We start from the raw sequence: 16,894 nt of genomic DNA on the forward strand, positions 1-16,894 counted from the left end.
TTAATATTCCCATATACAGTAACTCATTAGCTATAAGCAGATAAAATATTCTTGCATACACACAAGGTGCACGATTTAGCCTCACACACGCAGTTAGCCCCCCCCCCCGGACTATGGTGAGGCCACGACTCCAGATTATCCGGAGAAAGTCACGGTCTTAGGATCTAGAGGAACCCCGTTACTATCGATATTATGCTCTCCAAATTGCAGTTTGGTATACTCTAGACGGGCCTCATCGAATGTGAGCAGCTTTTGCTGCATTAATTGGTAGATTGCAGCTTTGGCATTCTCTTCCAATCCTTGTCTATGGTCATTCGAGTTACCGCTTAAAATGTTAAAAGCATCACTATTGAGTCCGCTTTCGAGATCATCTTGAAACCCTTGTGACAAATTAGCATATCTCATTCTTCGTTTTGTTCGTAATCTGTCGTGAAATTCGGCAATCTTGTTCCTGAAATGAAATATAAGAAGGCATATAATAATTGTCAAAAGCAATAAAACATAGCTAGTTTTGGTACTTTTTAGTTTCGTTGTTCCAGTATATCCTTCAGGTGTCCCTTTGATATTGGCGTGTAGACTTTCGCCATCTTTCAATTCAAGTCCCATTTCTTTTTCAATTGATTCAATTGAATCGTTGTAAAGGAAGAATCAATTTAAGCTCACCATGCTGCGAAATGTGCAGCCTATTTATTCGAACTCAATAAAACTACAAAACTTTTTAAACGAATTACATGCTCCGTATTTGCTTGATTGGATGCTAAGTCCTTGTATGCATTAGGAAAAAAAGTATACTGCTGCCTCTTCCAAGTTTAATTGGCCATTTGATCATCTTGAACTTCAATGGCTTCCGGTTCTTCGGCTGTTGGTGCATCAATAACTTCATTATCCCCTTCCTCCATATCCACTTCTTCTGTTTCATTCTCTTTGGTCTCCATCTTGTAAGCACTTCCTGGTTTGTTGGCATAACTGATCTTTAAGTCCCTACCTCCATAATTATAACTGTTCAAGTTGGCAATTGACAATTCAGCCAATTCATCCAGTTCGAAACGAACTACTGCATTTCCCGAAGCCCTACCATGTGGCGCATACTGTATTTCGGCTCTTGTAACCTTACCTATCGTTTCAAATAATTCATATAAATCATCAACGGTGGTAACATATGGCAAGTTCTCGACATAAATGGTGTCTGACTTCAATCCATCTGCTATGATATCCTTTGTGAATTTGGTATTCTTGTCAACTTTTGGCTGTATAGTAGACTCATGTGTTCTACCTGGTCTAGTACTCAACTTTCTGCCTTCAATCTCATAATCAGCAAAAGTGTTCAATGCCAATTTGGCTTCTTCTGGAGTTTTAAATACAACTGTACCATAGCCCATTGATTTTCCCTTTTGATCGAGTCTAACATCAGCCCTCTCCACTTCACCGGCTTCTCTCATCAAGTCTTTTAATGCTTGCCAATTCATAGAATATGGTAGATTTCCTACGAATATTTCAGTTCCTGGCTCGGGAACTAAAGGACTTTGCTTGACTGAAGAAGTGTATCTTTCCCTAGAAGGTGGAGTCCTGTTACTAAACTTCTCTCCTGGTTGCTCCATAGATACCCTTTTCTCCTCAGGAGGAGGGTAGTCTTGTCTAACAAAAATTTGTCTTCCTCTATACTCGTAGTGATCGAATTTTTCAATTGCTGATTTAACCTCATCTTTGGAGCTGAACTCTACCGTTGCCATTCCTCTAGATCTCCCACGATTTGTAACAATATCAGCACGTCTAACTTTATACTGCCCTTTGAACATATCTTCAATGTCTTTAGGGCCGGCATCATAAGGAATGTTTCCAATGAAGATGGAGTTATCGTAGTTCCTTTCTGTTTTACTCTTGTACTCAATAGCAGCTTCTTCGGGTGTTGCATAACTCGTATATGAGCTATTATAACCTCCCCTGTTACCACCTCTAGTGCCAAATCCTCCACCTCTACCTCCACGACCCCTATAGACATTGCCTCTTCCACGCCCTCTGTAACTTCTCTCTGACCCGTAGTCTCTTCTTCCACCAGAAGTATAGGACTCTCCCTCTCTATCTCTGTTTCTATCCACGGGGGATCTTGACCTGTTTCTGACTGGAGAACGTGAGCGATCCTAGTAAAATTGTTAGCAAAATTCCTCTATAATCTGTGATTCGAGGTCGAATAACCTCAACCTTGGGAAAAAATAGCATTTCGAACTGAAACTAAGCTTTCGCCAATTTCAAGTCAAAGGCAGTATCTTCCTTCGGCACATTCATACTTAACATACTCTTGAATAGTCGTCAATGTCCATGTCTAGTGTCTTCCAGCGTAATTTTCTAACTTTAGTTGTTGAAAAAGTGCGAGGTCTTTTCAACATCAAAGCACCCACACGCTACGCACGACTATCTCGTAAATTCTGCCCTATATAAGGGGACAAACCTGCTTTCGAGAGGAATCTAAGTCGACATACTTATGTTTGGTGTTCTTATATTACATTATTGTACACTAGAGGCAATCTAACTCTTTTCTGGAAATGGTAAAACTAATCTTCTCTCGACTTCAGTTTCCTTGTTGGCTTCTTCTTCCCCATCAAACTTCAATTTGACAGTAGTATCCTTCTTGGTACCAACTACCATTGCTGGATAGAAAGTGGTGGTTTCTGGGTACCGAGCAAGAACTTTAGCTCCATATGTATAATTTGGTAGGATCTTTGGATTCAGAGCAATTTCTGCTTCGGGAACTATCAAAATCACTTCTCTGTAGTTCGCTTTGAAGGTTTGTCCAGGGTTGTTATTCTCATCTGGTTCAGGATCTCTAACTTCAAACTTAACTCCATCACCAATTATTTTCGTCACCTCACACTGAATCCATTCTTCGGAATGTCTGTTCCTCAATTTGTACGCAACTTCTGAACCAACAATGATAGGTTCTGACCAGTTTAGCTTCGACGTATGGAACAGTCTTCCAACCTTCTTCTGCTTTTTGGTGTTCGATTTTGAAACAGCCTTATTACCGGGAGTAGAGGTTGACAATGTGTTTGTTTCGATCTTAGCGGTAGAACCTCTGGATTGCCTGGTATTTATTGCACTAGAATGTTTCTGAACACTCGTTATAAGAATCTGAAGATTTTGCTGGCATGTTTCAATAAGTCTTTTGGCAGTTTCGATGTTGCTCTTATGGTCTGACACCTCTTTGACTAACTTCTCTAACTCTTCTTCGGAGGTTGGTATCTTGCTAGGATCTGATAAATAATCGGCGTAAATATTATCAAAGTGGGTTGATTCATTGGTATTACACACGTCTTGAAGTGAAGCCGTGATAATATTCCAATGCCCTTCTTCCAGCATCTTGGCTTTGATTGTTGAAACTTGGATGTAGTCGCGCAAAAATATATTAACGATGATTAGCATTTAATGATTTCCGAGACGTTATTGGTGGCAGCCTCAACCTTGGAACTTTGGGCAGACTACAAGCAATTAGCATATACAAGGAGAAGAAACTCTATATCACGACTATCTTTTGACACGGTAGCTTCTAATTTTATTGATTATTTTGCCGGCATAATTTTCAATATTGGCTGTTACACAAACCTAATACAACTCCTTCACCTGCAAAGATATCCGGTTCATCCCACGTTACAAATATCAATATTATTTGGCAATATTGAAATCCTTAAATTCATTGTTGCCATTGGTAGCCTATTTCAAATGCTTAAATATAACCACACAAAGCACAAAGATCAAGATTTCAGCTTCGTTTGCAAAACTGTTTTGATTATCAATTTGGCAGTGCTAGGTTATATTATATACAATACGTATTCACATCGATATATGCTCAATTCATTGGACACATTATGGTACGTGTGGTTCTTAGGTCAAGAGTTTAAATTTTTTAAATATTATCCTCAGCTAATAATGAATTGGGCATCAGACTCGAGTTTTTGCATGTCAAACGAATCATTGAATATCAGAATTATGGCTCTTTCACTAATGACAATTGGACATATTTCATTGAGCCATTATGTTCAGTGGTTTGATTCACCGGTCAACTACTACCCAGGGATATACCTTCTCTCAAACATTCCGGTTGTAATACTTTTGAAATTGCAAAAGCAATATTGGTACTCCAAGAAAGAATATAAGGAATTAGGAGAAGAGGTATGAATGTTTTATAGGTTTTTGCGCTGGATTGAATGCATATTTACATTGGTTTATGATATGAAAACTATAATTTTCCACCTATGACTTTCAAGCCAAGATGAACTCCGTAGCTTATTTGTCTATCTTCAGAAACCTTTTTTATGGGCCTCTCTAAAATATCCTCATCATTTTCGTTCTTCTCATAGCCTATTACTTTAGGTTCAAACTGCTCCAATTCCATTGGATGAGCGTACTTCAACAAGTTATCGACTTCTTCCTTCATTTTCTTTTTCAAGCCTTTATTCTTTGTGATTAATATAGCGTTGCTTTCTAAATCCAAAGAATAAGCTCTCTTTGTGTAGTTTGATGATCCTATAACAGTTATCGAGGGTAAATCTTCATCTGGAACAGTAATCCAGATCCCCTTGGCGTGGTAAGACCAACCCCCTGGTGTATTGACTACACCATTACGCCATTCGTACAACTTAATCAAGTTATCTTTAGCCTTAGCTCTTATATCTTCCAAAAACTTCTTAGCAATCAACAAGTACGCTTCGGGTATATAATATGATACCCCCGTAGACTTATAGAAAGAATTTGCCTTTGCACTGGCTGTTATTATTGTTCCTTTAGCCACGCCGTTGACTAATTTTTCCTGAATCTCTGGCAACAAATTGAAGTATCCTGCTGTAAACCACCACTTTATGGTGGGCGAATCCAAGAAAGTAAGAAGTCTCAATACTGAGGGTTTCTCTGTGGAAATGTCATTCCTGGGCTGTAATAATGGAGAAAACTGAGAAATTGGATAGACAATTGTGTCATACTCATCAGAGTCATTGAATTCCTCGAAGTTCTTGAGATCCTGCTGCTTCAACAAGGGTTCCAACATAAATGACGTGTCACTAATAAACCTTGCATGGTTAACGTGAGGTTCACAGGTTTTGTTACTAGTAGGCCAGTCCATTCTAAATCCACTTGGGGTGTTGGTGGATGGTAATATTTGGTAACTTATTGAGCAAATACTATCATGAATCTTTGAATAGTATTCAGTCAACTTCCTGTTACTGAAAAGATAATAACGATCTTGTCTATCAGTAAAGTAGTCCTCAGATAAGTTTGCGCCACTCAACATGATTTCATCATCAAACCCATATAATTTCATATGCTGCAAGCCCCAAGCTTCGTTGATTCTCTTTGGTGCCAAGCTCTTGGTGAAGCCTTTCAAATGAGGAGTGTGATACATTCTTATATCCACCCTATGCTTTCCAAACTTCTCCACAAGAGGAACTAATAAGCTAGCGGAACATGGTTGATGAGGAGCTTCTCTTGTCCCCCTTAAAGCGTCGGTCAAAATGGACACCGTTAAATCCTCGTTTAGCTCAAGTGCTTTCTCGATAGTCCCTACCAATTCATGTTGAGTTTTTCCAACATATAAGGAGCTTAAAAAAACCCTTTGTTTAGCGGATAAGATTTTCTCCTTTAAAGTGGAATAGAACTGTTCTGGATCGTTCAAAATAAAGACATCGTTTTGACTGATGACAAAACGAGGACAAATTGCATCTAACTGCTTAAATATAGCTTGTAATCTAGGGTGGAACTTTTGCGTAACCTGATCTTGAGGGATGTTGTTTGTAGACACTGCCAGTAAATGGATATGATTTCTACCAAATACGTAGTTGTACACTGACAGTAACATGCTTTTACGAATTGGAACCTTTCTGATAATACTACTGATCATATAACCAAAAAAACACAATAGTACAACAAGTACGGACGTTTCTATGTGGAAATGAAACAACTTTCCTGAGCTTTTGATTTTTTCGTCTCGCCGAGCCCACTAGATTTTTGTGCGTATTTTCTAATGCCCTGTTATGTTGTAGCAGGGCAAAACTGTTGTACTTGAAAATGATTTGACTGGGGAAGTAAACTTAACTTGATTCCAAATTGGAAATCTTTGAACTGTGATCACAGCTTTAAAGAAAGAAAAATCAAAACAAAAGAAAGTCCTTGACCTATAATGAACCTTTTATAATAATTTCCTTATCAGGGCATTGTTCGTGTGGTTTATTGTATGAAGGAGAAAAAACCTGAGCCTCATAGCGTCCCTCTTTTTTTACTCATGGGGAAATACTACTTAAACTTTTCTATTGGTTAACTATAGCTATTTACAGGTTAAGGGTCATTGGTTGTTGATCCTGAAATATGAATTGCAATAAGCTGCAAGCTCAGTGCTTTCCTTTGGCAGACTTAAATAAGATAATGTCACCATCCTCTACTACGTGGTCTTTTCCATACCTATACTGAAGTCCTTTGGCTTTTAATTCGCTCTCATTAACTTTCTCATTCTTCTCCGCTAACTTGATCACGTCACTGTATTTGTATACCTGAGCTGCTATGAAGCTGTCTTTAAGGTCATTGTGAATTACTGCAGCGGCATCAGCTGCACCTGTTCCCCTTTTTATCGTCCATTCTCTTGCCTCTTGTGGACCACATGTGAAATACGATATCAAACTCAAAGAGTCTCTCATTTCTTCAACAACCCCATTTAATCTATTCAGCTCAGTATCCTCTTCTTGTGGATTATCTAATTTGTCATTTTCGTATTGAGCACAAATTAACATGAGCTTGTCGTTGGGACAATTTTCTTGCAACCAAACTTCAATATCCTTCTTAAATTCGGTATCATTTCTTAAATAGTCTTCTTTATTGACATTCAACAAATATACTGTGGGTTTAATGGTGAGGAAATTATACTTTCTGGTCATTTCGACGGATTCGATGTCTTTGAACTTGAATGTACCGATCTTCTTGCCTTCATACAACATCTCTTGAAATTCTTCCAAGAGTTTCAATTCTTTTTTCATCTTATCAATCGGTTGATTTGGCTTCTTTATGGTTTTCTCGAGCTTGTCTATCCCACTTTCCACGAATTCTAAGTCTTTCAAAATTAATTCATCCATAACGATAACCAAATCCCTCACTGGATCTACATTATTCTCTATGTGTATGATGCTGTCATCCCTAAATCCTCTAACAATCTGAAATATCCCATCCACTTGTCGAATATCCTCTAAGAATTTGTTCCCAAGGCCTTCTCCATTGGACGCATTTCGAGTTAATCCAGCAATATCAAATATTTTTAGACTGGTAGGAATTTTTTTCTTTGATCCATATAGTTTTGATAGCTTATCTAATCTTGTGCTTTGAACTAGGATTTTGCTTTCCTCCGGTTCAATGGTTGCAAATGGATAATTGGCAGGATTGCCTAACTTAGTTTTGGTGATGGCTTGGAAAAAGGTAGATTTACCCACATTTGCAAGGCCTACTACTCCCAGTGACAAGTTGTTGGAATTTCTACTTGGTAGCCTGTTAAAATCTATGTCACTAACTTTGGGCTTGAACCTAACCCAAGTTGTGGTGAAAAGTCTAACATGGTTCATCCTAAGGTTTAATTTTTTCAATAGGTGGAAAATAATGAGACTGCAAAAATAAAATACATATTTGGAATGAACCTATTATAAATACTTTACTATTTAACTTCAAATTTGAAAGCTAAAACGGTTTGAAAATACAAAAATCCTGAATGTGGTGGGAAGAAGAAACTTCTGACTTCTTCTGGTCTACCACAGAAAGAAGTAAAACATCTTCATGACTCAACTCCTTCAATAATTCTTCCTCAGAGGGATAACGGAGAGAGTCCAAGAAGTCCTGCAATTTTGATCTTAGATTTTCAATCATATAATCAACATTTGAGATTTCTGACTCTGACAGAGATGGTGATATTTTAGAATGGCCTGTGTTCATTTCAGCAAAACAACTTCTCTTCTCAATGTCTTCGATAATCGAATCAGTGGAATCTCTCTCTGATGATTCACGAGAAAAAAACCTCGATCTCTCAGGTGAAAGACAACACCTATAGTGTTCATCTTCTTCAATCCCACTCTTCGCTTTCTCTGTATGTTCTTCTTGTGAGAAGTTACTATGGTTTAAAGTAGTCTTTGTTTTCTTGGATTTCCTAGGTTTCTCACATCCATTCCTTTCATCATCTGCTAAATTTTTTTCAGAGTCTTCTTCTTGACTAGTTTTCCCAATGGCTGAAAATTTACAAAGCCTTAACTCCTCTTGTGGATAATCTTGAGTATTCATCCCTTTCATACTCCAATCTGCCGTATTGGCTGTGTGGAGGCCTTCACTTGCATCGGAGCAGCTTGGTTGGGAATCCTGACCAAGAATCTTACACATCATTGTATTTGTCTTCGAAATTATTAATACTATTGGAGGCCCTTCCTTCTTTTTATGATGAACTATTGTTATGTTGCACATGAGCAAATATGGTCATTTCGCAGCCACTGAGCATGTACGCCTCTGAACTCAAAAGTTGGGGTTCCATGAGTGATGTCAACTTAACCTGGACTTGCAATCAATTCCCCGTCAATCACGATTGGAAAGCTGTACAAGAATTCTGGGGTGACACCTTCGAGCGCATCATTCTCAAAGATCAACACAAGACACATGAGCCTGCTTAATCTATAAAAATGTAGACGTGCTATGTTAGTTAATACTCGTTGAAATTCGAGGTCTTCTTTGGGGCTTTCAATGATACTACCATCTTACACTATGTTTGGTTTCGCTATTATAATTAATTTACACTCTCACAATAAACGTTAGCGTTGATTTAAAGGCACATTAGGCTTAATTATTTTGTTGGTATATTGGAATAAACGATCTTGGATTGCTGAATGCCAACGTAAATAAAGTAAATAAAGTAGAAGAAGGCGTGAATCAATCTTGCACGCCCCAGTAAGACCAACTTATCCCTTCTAATTTTGGCACATTAATAAGACTATAAAGCGGGAGCTTCTACGTAAAGGTCTGAAATATAATTTGTTAATACACTCATACTACAGACATAGTGTTTACATTACCATTCTTCTAATACGGAACCACATTCAACAACCATAAGAGGACACAATGGGTTATCACTTCATGCAAAATGTTTATCCATATAATTTATCTGCAGGGGTAACATACAAGAAGCGTGTCCGTGATAGTTTAGTGGCTAGAATCCCCGCTTGTCGCGCGGGGGACCGGGGTTCAATTCCCCGTCGCGGAGCTCCTTTTTTTTCAATGGTGTCTTTTGGAATCTTTATGTTAGTACAGTGTTTTCAGAATGAATAGTGCACCTTCGTGATTAGGATGTCGCATTTATATACTTTAAATTTCGTTCTAGCATGAATTTAATATCGCCTGGGACAGATATGAATGCCGGAGTCTCCGAATATGAATATCGCAAGTACTTACAGTAGAATATCGTTGAGCTGGAAGCTGAAGAAAAGTTTACGTGGTGCTAAACTGCGTTTAAAAATCAAACTTTGGGAACGCCAAAACCAAACGAGTGCAACTTTGAGAACAAACTTCAAAGATCAAATCATTTTAACTTTGTGAATTACCTCAGTTATTGTCTGATGTTGATGCTACACGTCGAGATCAGTGTGTAATTTTGGTCAATTATATTTATAGTGGAATCCATTTATGATGCGGTATCATACTTACACTGTGATGGAGTTTCGAGCAGTAATTTTCAGTCTCAGGTCGCATTAATCTAAAGCACTAAAATTTTTCACAAATCGTATAAAGCGTTAGTCAATGTCATTGTTCAAAAGCACAGTTGGTATTCTTCGGGGCAGCTTGGGCGGTGGAAATGACTGCATAGGTTATATCATCAATTTGACCCAGAAACGTAATGCTACAAAAAGAGCTTCAGGTTCTAGAACTAATAAAAATGACTCAGCTGGTAGAAGATTGGGTCCTAAAGTACACGAGAGTAACTTTGTCAATCCAGGTCAGATTATAATGAGACAAAGGGGAACAAAGATTCATCCAGGTGAGAATACTGGTATTGGTAAAGACCATACCATTTTTGCTTTAGAGCCTGGTTACGTGAGGTTTTACTATGATCCTTTCCACCCATTAAGAAAATATGTTGGAATTGCATTGAAAGAAGACTTAACACTTCCAACTCCTCATTTTAGTCCTCGTGTCAGAAGGTTTGGCTATGTGGAGATCAGCGATCCTGTTGAAGCGAAAACTGAGGAAAGCCGCATGTCGAGACAAGAATACTTACAACAACCAGAGTTACAAAAGATTCAAGCTAGAAACTTGGCCAAAGATCAGGAGTTAATTAAAAGAATCACAGAGCAAATATCAACTTTTTTAAAGCTAAATGATGCTGAGAAAATTGAAACAATCTCAAGCACTTTGTTACATGTCCACAAGTTGACAAAATTAGGTCTTTCAGTGGAGGAAGCCAACTTGCAGACCAAGTTCAACTACCTCTATGAGCTTAAATTGCGTTTGAGAAGAGGTGAAATAGAAGAAGGTTACTTCTCTGAATTAAAGGACAAGTACATTGCTTTAGTCGATTTGGTGAACAGCAAGATTACCATAGATATCAATGGTGGTTTGTGTCAGTATTTGTCTCCAGAACAACGCTCTGGTGAAAGAATCAACATTATTTCCAGATTAAATAACTTCAAAGACAAGTTGATTTCCCAATCGGATCAACAAGTTATCAAAGATTTGATCAAGGCCCCTCTAATTTTCACAAAAGTTGAACAAGCGTCTTTGGAAAAGGAATTCTTACCATCAATTTTACCAGAAACTGTAGAGGGGACTGTGGTTACCGATGTCAATACAAAGAAGGTACCTAAAAATATGTTTATTGTCAAGAAGTTTGACAATGATACTAGACAGGTCAAAGTCATTGGAAGAACAAGGGAAGCATTCTTAAAATAACGATCATTGTAAATATAACATTTGTACATAGACTCAGTATAACATTACCTAAATGCGCGTCGAGAAAAAATTATGTGTTGATTTCTTTAGGATAAGTTCAGAACAGATGGAAAACGTTTTGGATCAAGTTAAAGATACTAAAGTGTATCAGGAGTATCAGAAGTTGGGTGTGACATATCAGAAGCTCATCGATCAATCCGTTCCCCATAAGTATTACCGGTGGGGTCTTTTTGGTGGTGTTTTGTTTATCTTTATGGTACGTATTCTAGTGTCTCAAGGATGGTACATCATTTGCTATGCTCTAGGAATCTATCTATTGAATATGTTGTTAGCTTTCTTAACTCCAAAGTTTGATCCTTCATTGGAACAAGAAAGAAGAAGCGAATCTATTGAAGAAGGTTTAGGGGAAGATGATGACCCTGCTGAAAACGAAGAAGAATTCAGACCATTTATTAGAAGATTGCCCGAATTCAAGTTTTGGTACAATTCCACAAGAGCTGTCATACTTGCCTTGATTACTTCTTTCTTTTCCATCTTCGATATTCCCGTGTTTTGGCCTATTTTGTTGATGTATTTCATTATTTTGTTCACCTTAACTATGAGAAAACAAATCCAACACATGATCAAATATAAGTATTTGCCATTCGACTTTGGTAAGGCCAAATACAAGCCAAGAACCTAAAAGTTGGCGAAGAAAGAAAACATCTCAGTTGTAACATAACTCACCTAGAAATTCCAATATAGCTTTCGGGACCTTTTCACGGTTTAACTCATATTCTTTGCAATAATAAGTAGGGTATATAGTTTACGATGAAGATGACATGTAAAGATACCAATACTTCTGAGTGTCTAATAAACATTTTTAATATTTGTTAGTTTAGCAAATGGCATAGATTTCTCTCAAAAAATGCATGCTACTCGTTTTCCGCCGCGAACGATCAATCCTTGAACATTTTATTAGCGGAAGCCCCTATCTCGAAGATAAGATCCAATCCAATTATGAGCAGAGCAGAGATTGATCTTCAAACTAGTGTCAAGAAAGCATGCAATCAAGAGGAGGTACCTCCTAAAAGAAAGCATGTTAGAGCTTGTATTGTTTACACATGGGACCATAAGAATTCAAGAGCTTTTTGGCACGCAATCAAGATTCAACCTTTGCAAAGTGATAAAGTTCAATTGTTCAAAGCATTGGTGATGATTCATAAGATCTTACAAGAGGGTCACCCTAATTCATTAAAAGATGGATATAGAAATAGAGAGTTCATTAGCTCCTTGGGTTCAATATTTCCTTCGAGCGAGTCGAGTTACGGGAGACTTATTAATCAATATGTCAAATACATTTTGAAAAAGTTAGATTTCCACAGAAACAATCCTAGCTTCAATGGAATGTTTGAATACGAGGAGTATATCTCATTAAGAGCTGTTAATGACCCAAATGAAGGCTATGACTCTATCCTTCAATTAATGGAATTGCAAGATGCTATTGAGGACTTTCAAAAGCTCATCTTTGCCTCCATTAACCAAACCCCCGATAACTTGTGCAAGGTCAGTGCATTAGTCCCATTGATTAGTGAAGCATATGGTATTTACAAATTTTGTACTTCTATGTTGCGAGCAATGTACCAACAATTGGGAGACGACGATGCCTTGCAAGCATTGTTTGAAAAATTCGATTCACAACATTTTGTTTTGAGAGACTTTTTCACTGATTGCAACTCAATTAAGTTTTTGACTACTTTAGTCTCCATCCCGAGATTACCGAGCTCTCCTCCAAGCTTGAAAGTTGGTGACGGTGAAACCAGCATCTTGAGACCCAAATCGAATGGTACCGAAAGTTCTACTCCACAAATTTCGTCTCAACCTACTTCGACATTTGTTCCTCCTCAAACGCCCCCTGCTTCTGACCTGATCTTTCTCCAACAAACAGGAGTTTTCGACCAGCAGTTAGCTGAACAACAAAGGTACCAGCAAGAATTAGAAGCTCAGCGTCAACAGCAACTTCAGGATCAATTATCGCAGCAGCAGGCATTTCAGCAACAACAACAAGAACAACATCAAAGGTTCTTACAAGAACAACAAATGTTACAGCAGCAACAAACTCAGCAGCAGCAATCACGCGTTACAGAATTGGAGCACGATTTAATCATGTTTAAGAATCAGTATGACAATGACCAGCTGTTATTGCAACAGTATGATGCTCGAGTGAAATCTCTCGAGAATGAGTTAGTTCAATTGAATGAAAATGCAACTCAACAAGTTGCATCAAAAGATGAACAAATCAGAAGTCTTGAGGAACAGATTTCTAACTGGTCAAAGAAGTACGAATCTTTAGCTAAATTGTATTCAAAATTGCGCCAGGAGCATTTGGATCTATTGTCCAGATTCAAAAAGATCCAGCAGAAAATCAGCAGTGCTCAAGAATCGATCCAAAAGAGAGAAAAATTTGAAAAAGATTTGAAAGCCAAAAACCTTGAATTGGCTGATTTAATTCGTGAACGTGATAGAGCAAGGTTAGACCTCGATAGATTAAGAGGATCCAAAGACCAAGAAATTCAGAAACTTCAAGCTGAATTGAGAGAATTGAATGTGCAAGTCAACGAAAGTGGTAAGTTGCAATCAATGAACTTGTCTACGATTGTGTCGAGTCACCAAAAGGAATTAGAGAGCCTCAAATCTCAATTGAGGGATAGAGATGCTAAATTAAGCCAATTATCTCCAGAGTCATTGCAGGAAAAGCTCAGAGAAAAAGAAATTGACTTAGAAATCGCCCAAGAGTCATTGGAAAGTGCTTTGAATGAACTTGCTCTATCAAAAAATGACCAGGAGGATATTGTGAATGCTGAAATTGATCAAATTCTTTTGAAAAATATAGAGAAATTTAGGTCTTTGATTGATTTATTTTTGAACAACAGCATTAAAAGAATTCAAACTACTAGGCATGAATTGGATTCATCTGTACAAGCAGGAAACTTAAATGCATCCCCTGAGTATGTCTTATCTATCATCGAAGCTTGCTCTGACCTTGCCTCTGACTTTGCCAGTGTTGTCAACGGATTCATAGTGGACGGAAAGAGCTCATACGAAGACGATTCTAGCTATTCTGCTATTATTTTGACAAGTTCAGAGTTGACCACTACTCTCAATGATCTTATGCTTAATATTAAAGGAGTTTCTAGAACTGTTTCGCAAGAGTCAGAAGGTGAGATTTTGGGATTATTTTCGGATGTGTTAGATGATACTGAAGCTTACTTGCATCATATCACTTCCAAGGAATTAGAAAAATTCAAGAACGACGATGACCGGATTGATAGGGTCATTGATTCTAATTTGCAACTCCAACATAGTTTGCAAGGACTAATTGCATATGTGGAAACATTAAGGTCCACAAAGGGAATCAATTTCACCCTGAAAAACTTGGATAAGATGGTTGATGATGAAATGCTTCAAACTGCTAAAACTGTACAGACCGCGTCAAAATTTTTGGCTGACCTTATGTCGAATCCAAAAATCAAAAGTGAAAACTTGGAAGTTCATGGTGCCATCTTAAGTGCTGCCCAAGCAGTTATTGAGGCTGTATCAACACTTATCAAGGCTTCTACAGAGTCTCAAAGAGAAATTGTTAGCAAAGGAAGAGGTTTACAAACGCGTACTGAGTTCTACAAAAAGAACAATAGATGGACAGAAGGTTTGATCAGTGCTTCCAAGGCTGTAGCTGGTGCTACAAATATATTGATTCAGACTGCAGATGGTGTTCTTCGTGAAAGCAATTCTCACGAACAGTTAATTGTTGCTTCGAACGAAGTTGCAGCTTCTACGGCCCAGTTAGTAGCCGCATCAAGGGTTAAAGCTAATTTCGTGTCTCAAACACAGGAAAATTTGGAAACTGCTTCTGTTCTTGTATCTGGTGCATGTAAGTCGTTGGTACATAAAGTTCAGGATTTGATGGAAACAAATGATTTTTATCCAGATGATTTGGATTTGAGCAAGTTAACCCCGTACGAAGGTAAAACTGTTGAAATGGAACAGCAGGTTGAAATATTGAAGCTTGAGAATATGTTAGGTGCTGCTAGAAAGAGACTAGGAGACATTCGTAAGCATGGTTATAGGGATGATGTTAGCGACGATGAACGCTAATTGCTTGTTTAGCTCAGTAGATTGAAAAGTTAGTTGTTTTGTCTTTAAGTTAACCTCTTTGCCTCTAAACTCTAAAATGACTTCCAGCGATTTTGCTATTAAGGGTGTATTCCATGATGGAATAGAACATTGCTAGTAAAAATTGCATGAGCTTTTCTGAATCATCGGACGGCACTGCTTTTTGATCAAAAATCGGGTTTTGCACGTCGCTTTTATTTATGAAAACTGGACCACACTCCTGCAATTTATTATATAGAAATTACGGATACACCTACGAAACCTTTATAATATGTGCATTTGAAATAATATTTCTGGAAAATGTGCTAGTGATTGAAATAAACAATCATGACTCTTCAAGACACAAGTAAACTCTTGTTTAATCTGGTTGATTTTGTAAAATATGTAAAAATTGCAAATTCAATAGTTCTTTTGTCTACTTAACTTTCGTTGTTAAGTACTTTTATCCAACATTTTTGAAGTAGTTTTTGTAGTATTTTTAAATCTTGCTTGAGGATTCGATCCCAATCGTGTTGATATCTTACAATTATGTATGTAGAGCATCTTACTACAGGCTTCCTCTCTTTGGCCATTGGCATTAAAATTTCATTCACTCGCTAGTTTAGTGTCCAGTCCAATAAGTAGTATGTCATTTTGGTTGCAAAACATATATATGCTCAAATACACCCCTCCTCTCATGGATGGGTCACGTCCTCCCTTATCTTAGAAGATACCTTGGCCGTTACTATCATAACTTGCTGAAGTATCGCCACTCATTCTTTCATATGAGCATGGTTTCTCTTGATCTGATGGAGGGTATCATCTGATCTTGCTAACCCCATTGCAATATACTCTTCGATATCGGTCGCTGAAGATTGCTACTGACCAGCAGTCCCATTAGTTGCATAATACCGCTATGCGGTTTCATAAGATAGGTGCGAGAACCTAATGAGCAATGACGAGGAGCCTAATAAAATAGTTGGCGATATTGATATAGCACAAGTGTAGTTAAGTTGCGCACAAGCAGCATGGGGGTACTGATATATGAGAATAAAATGATGCAGTCAGCCTGGATGAATTTTTACTAGTAGCAGATACACAAGACAACAGGACCTAATTCCCTAAAACTTACCTTCGGATAAGATTGTTAGCATATTATGATGCAGTCTTTTTTGGGACCAATGCTACAACTTTATTATCCGAATATTGCATTGTTGGTTTTCAATTAGTATAAAGATTACCAAGAATATTCTATTACACCTACAAGATTCTTAGTCATAATATTCGTCGTGTATCTAAAAATGAAGATAATACCCATACATACAGCCTTTTCAGTAATTTGTGAGGAATCCAAACCCTCGTCACTTTATGAAGCTGAGATATAAACTCCAACTCATACACTTTAAAGACTTAATAAATCATCAATTGTTGGTGTGATACCTATTCTCATTTCCATAATGCTGACAATCTTCAAGTTTTAATCAACACCTAACGAAAATTCTATGTAATCAATCTGCCATTATAGTAGAAACTACATTAGAAAAGATACACTCCAGAATGACCAGTGATATTCAATACCATAGTAGGTACTTTATTATTAACTCAACATGCTACTTAAAAGCAACGCTATGGTCTGAAAGCATGCTGATGCTGAGCCAAGCGATGAATCAACCTAGTATAACCAACTAGTATAACCATAAGCAGATCCTTCACCTCTTAAGTCTATTAAAAGGTACCTTCCCACTAGAAACAATATGATGATCATCGGCATTATAACACTACAGAAAGCTAACTCAAGCTGTACATCAATAAGAACTATCAA

General features: G+C 37.6%; 8 protein-coding genes and 1 non-coding gene across 9 annotated transcripts; 4 read left to right on the forward strand and 5 right to left on the reverse strand. All coding sequences in view use genetic code 12, as the record gives it.

The window, feature by feature from the left end:
• Positions 1–135: 135 nt before the first annotated feature.
• PSN45_002815 (uncharacterized protein) lies at positions 136–405 on the reverse strand (the record flags this gene model as incomplete). Its single annotated transcript, XM_006683770.2, has 1 exon — positions 136–405. The coding sequence occupies one exon, from the start codon at positions 403–405 to the stop codon at positions 136–138; it is 270 nt and encodes an 89-aa protein (XP_006683833.2).
• A 404-nt stretch (positions 406–809) lies between these two features.
• On the reverse strand, positions 810–2,318 carry GBP2 (g-strand binding protein; the record flags this gene model as incomplete). The annotated part of the gene is made up of 2 exons (XM_006683767.2): positions 810–2,138; positions 2,295–2,318. The coding sequence occupies 2 exons, from the start codon at positions 2,316–2,318 to the stop codon at positions 810–812; spliced, it is 1,353 nt and encodes a 450-aa protein (XP_006683830.2).
• Positions 2,319–2,523: 205 nt separating this feature from the next.
• PSN45_002817 (uncharacterized protein) lies at positions 2,524–3,417 on the reverse strand (the record flags this gene model as incomplete). The annotated part of the gene is made up of 1 exon (XM_006683769.2): positions 2,524–3,417. One exon carries the CDS (start codon positions 3,415–3,417, stop codon positions 2,524–2,526), a length of 894 nt encoding a protein of 297 aa, XP_006683832.2.
• Positions 3,418–4,231: 814 nt separating this feature from the next.
• PGS1 (CDP-diacylglycerol--glycerol-3-phosphate 3-phosphatidyltransferase) lies at positions 4,232–5,842 on the reverse strand (the record flags this gene model as incomplete). The annotated part of the gene is made up of 1 exon (XM_006684021.1): positions 4,232–5,842. The coding sequence occupies one exon, from the start codon at positions 5,840–5,842 to the stop codon at positions 4,232–4,234; it is 1,611 nt and encodes a 536-aa protein (XP_006684084.1).
• Positions 5,843–6,371: 529 nt separating this feature from the next.
• On the reverse strand, positions 6,372–7,586 carry PSN45_002819 (uncharacterized protein; the record flags this gene model as incomplete). Its single annotated transcript, XM_006684019.2, has 1 exon — positions 6,372–7,586. The coding sequence occupies one exon, from the start codon at positions 7,584–7,586 to the stop codon at positions 6,372–6,374; it is 1,215 nt and encodes a 404-aa protein (XP_006684082.1).
• Positions 7,587–9,187: 1,601 nt separating this feature from the next.
• PSN45_002820 lies at positions 9,188–9,259 on the forward strand. The gene has a single exon. It is a non-coding gene; the product is annotated as a tRNA-Asp (tRNA).
• A 533-nt stretch (positions 9,260–9,792) lies between these two features.
• On the forward strand, positions 9,793–10,941 carry MRPL2 (54S ribosomal protein L2 mitochondrial; the record flags this gene model as incomplete). Its single annotated transcript, XM_066157939.1, has 1 exon — positions 9,793–10,941. One exon carries the CDS (start codon positions 9,793–9,795, stop codon positions 10,939–10,941), a length of 1,149 nt encoding a protein of 382 aa, XP_066014036.1.
• Positions 10,942–10,993: 52 nt separating this feature from the next.
• Positions 10,994–11,623, forward strand: RER1 (retention in endoplasmic reticulum protein 1; the record flags this gene model as incomplete). The annotated part of the gene is made up of 1 exon (XM_006683764.2): positions 10,994–11,623. The coding sequence occupies one exon, from the start codon at positions 10,994–10,996 to the stop codon at positions 11,621–11,623; it is 630 nt and encodes a 209-aa protein (XP_006683827.2).
• A 317-nt stretch (positions 11,624–11,940) lies between these two features.
• On the forward strand, positions 11,941–15,075 carry SLA2 (sla2 Src-like adaptor 2; the record flags this gene model as incomplete). The annotated part of the gene is made up of 1 exon (XM_066157940.1): positions 11,941–15,075. One exon carries the CDS (start codon positions 11,941–11,943, stop codon positions 15,073–15,075), a length of 3,135 nt encoding a protein of 1,044 aa, XP_066014037.1.
• Positions 15,076–16,894: the final 1,819 nt, after the last annotated feature.

Source organism: Yamadazyma tenuis, chromosome 3, assembly GCF_029203305.1.
Source record: "Yamadazyma tenuis chromosome 3, complete sequence".
Taxonomy (NCBI): Eukaryota; Fungi; Ascomycota; class Pichiomycetes; order Serinales; family Debaryomycetaceae; genus Yamadazyma; species Yamadazyma tenuis.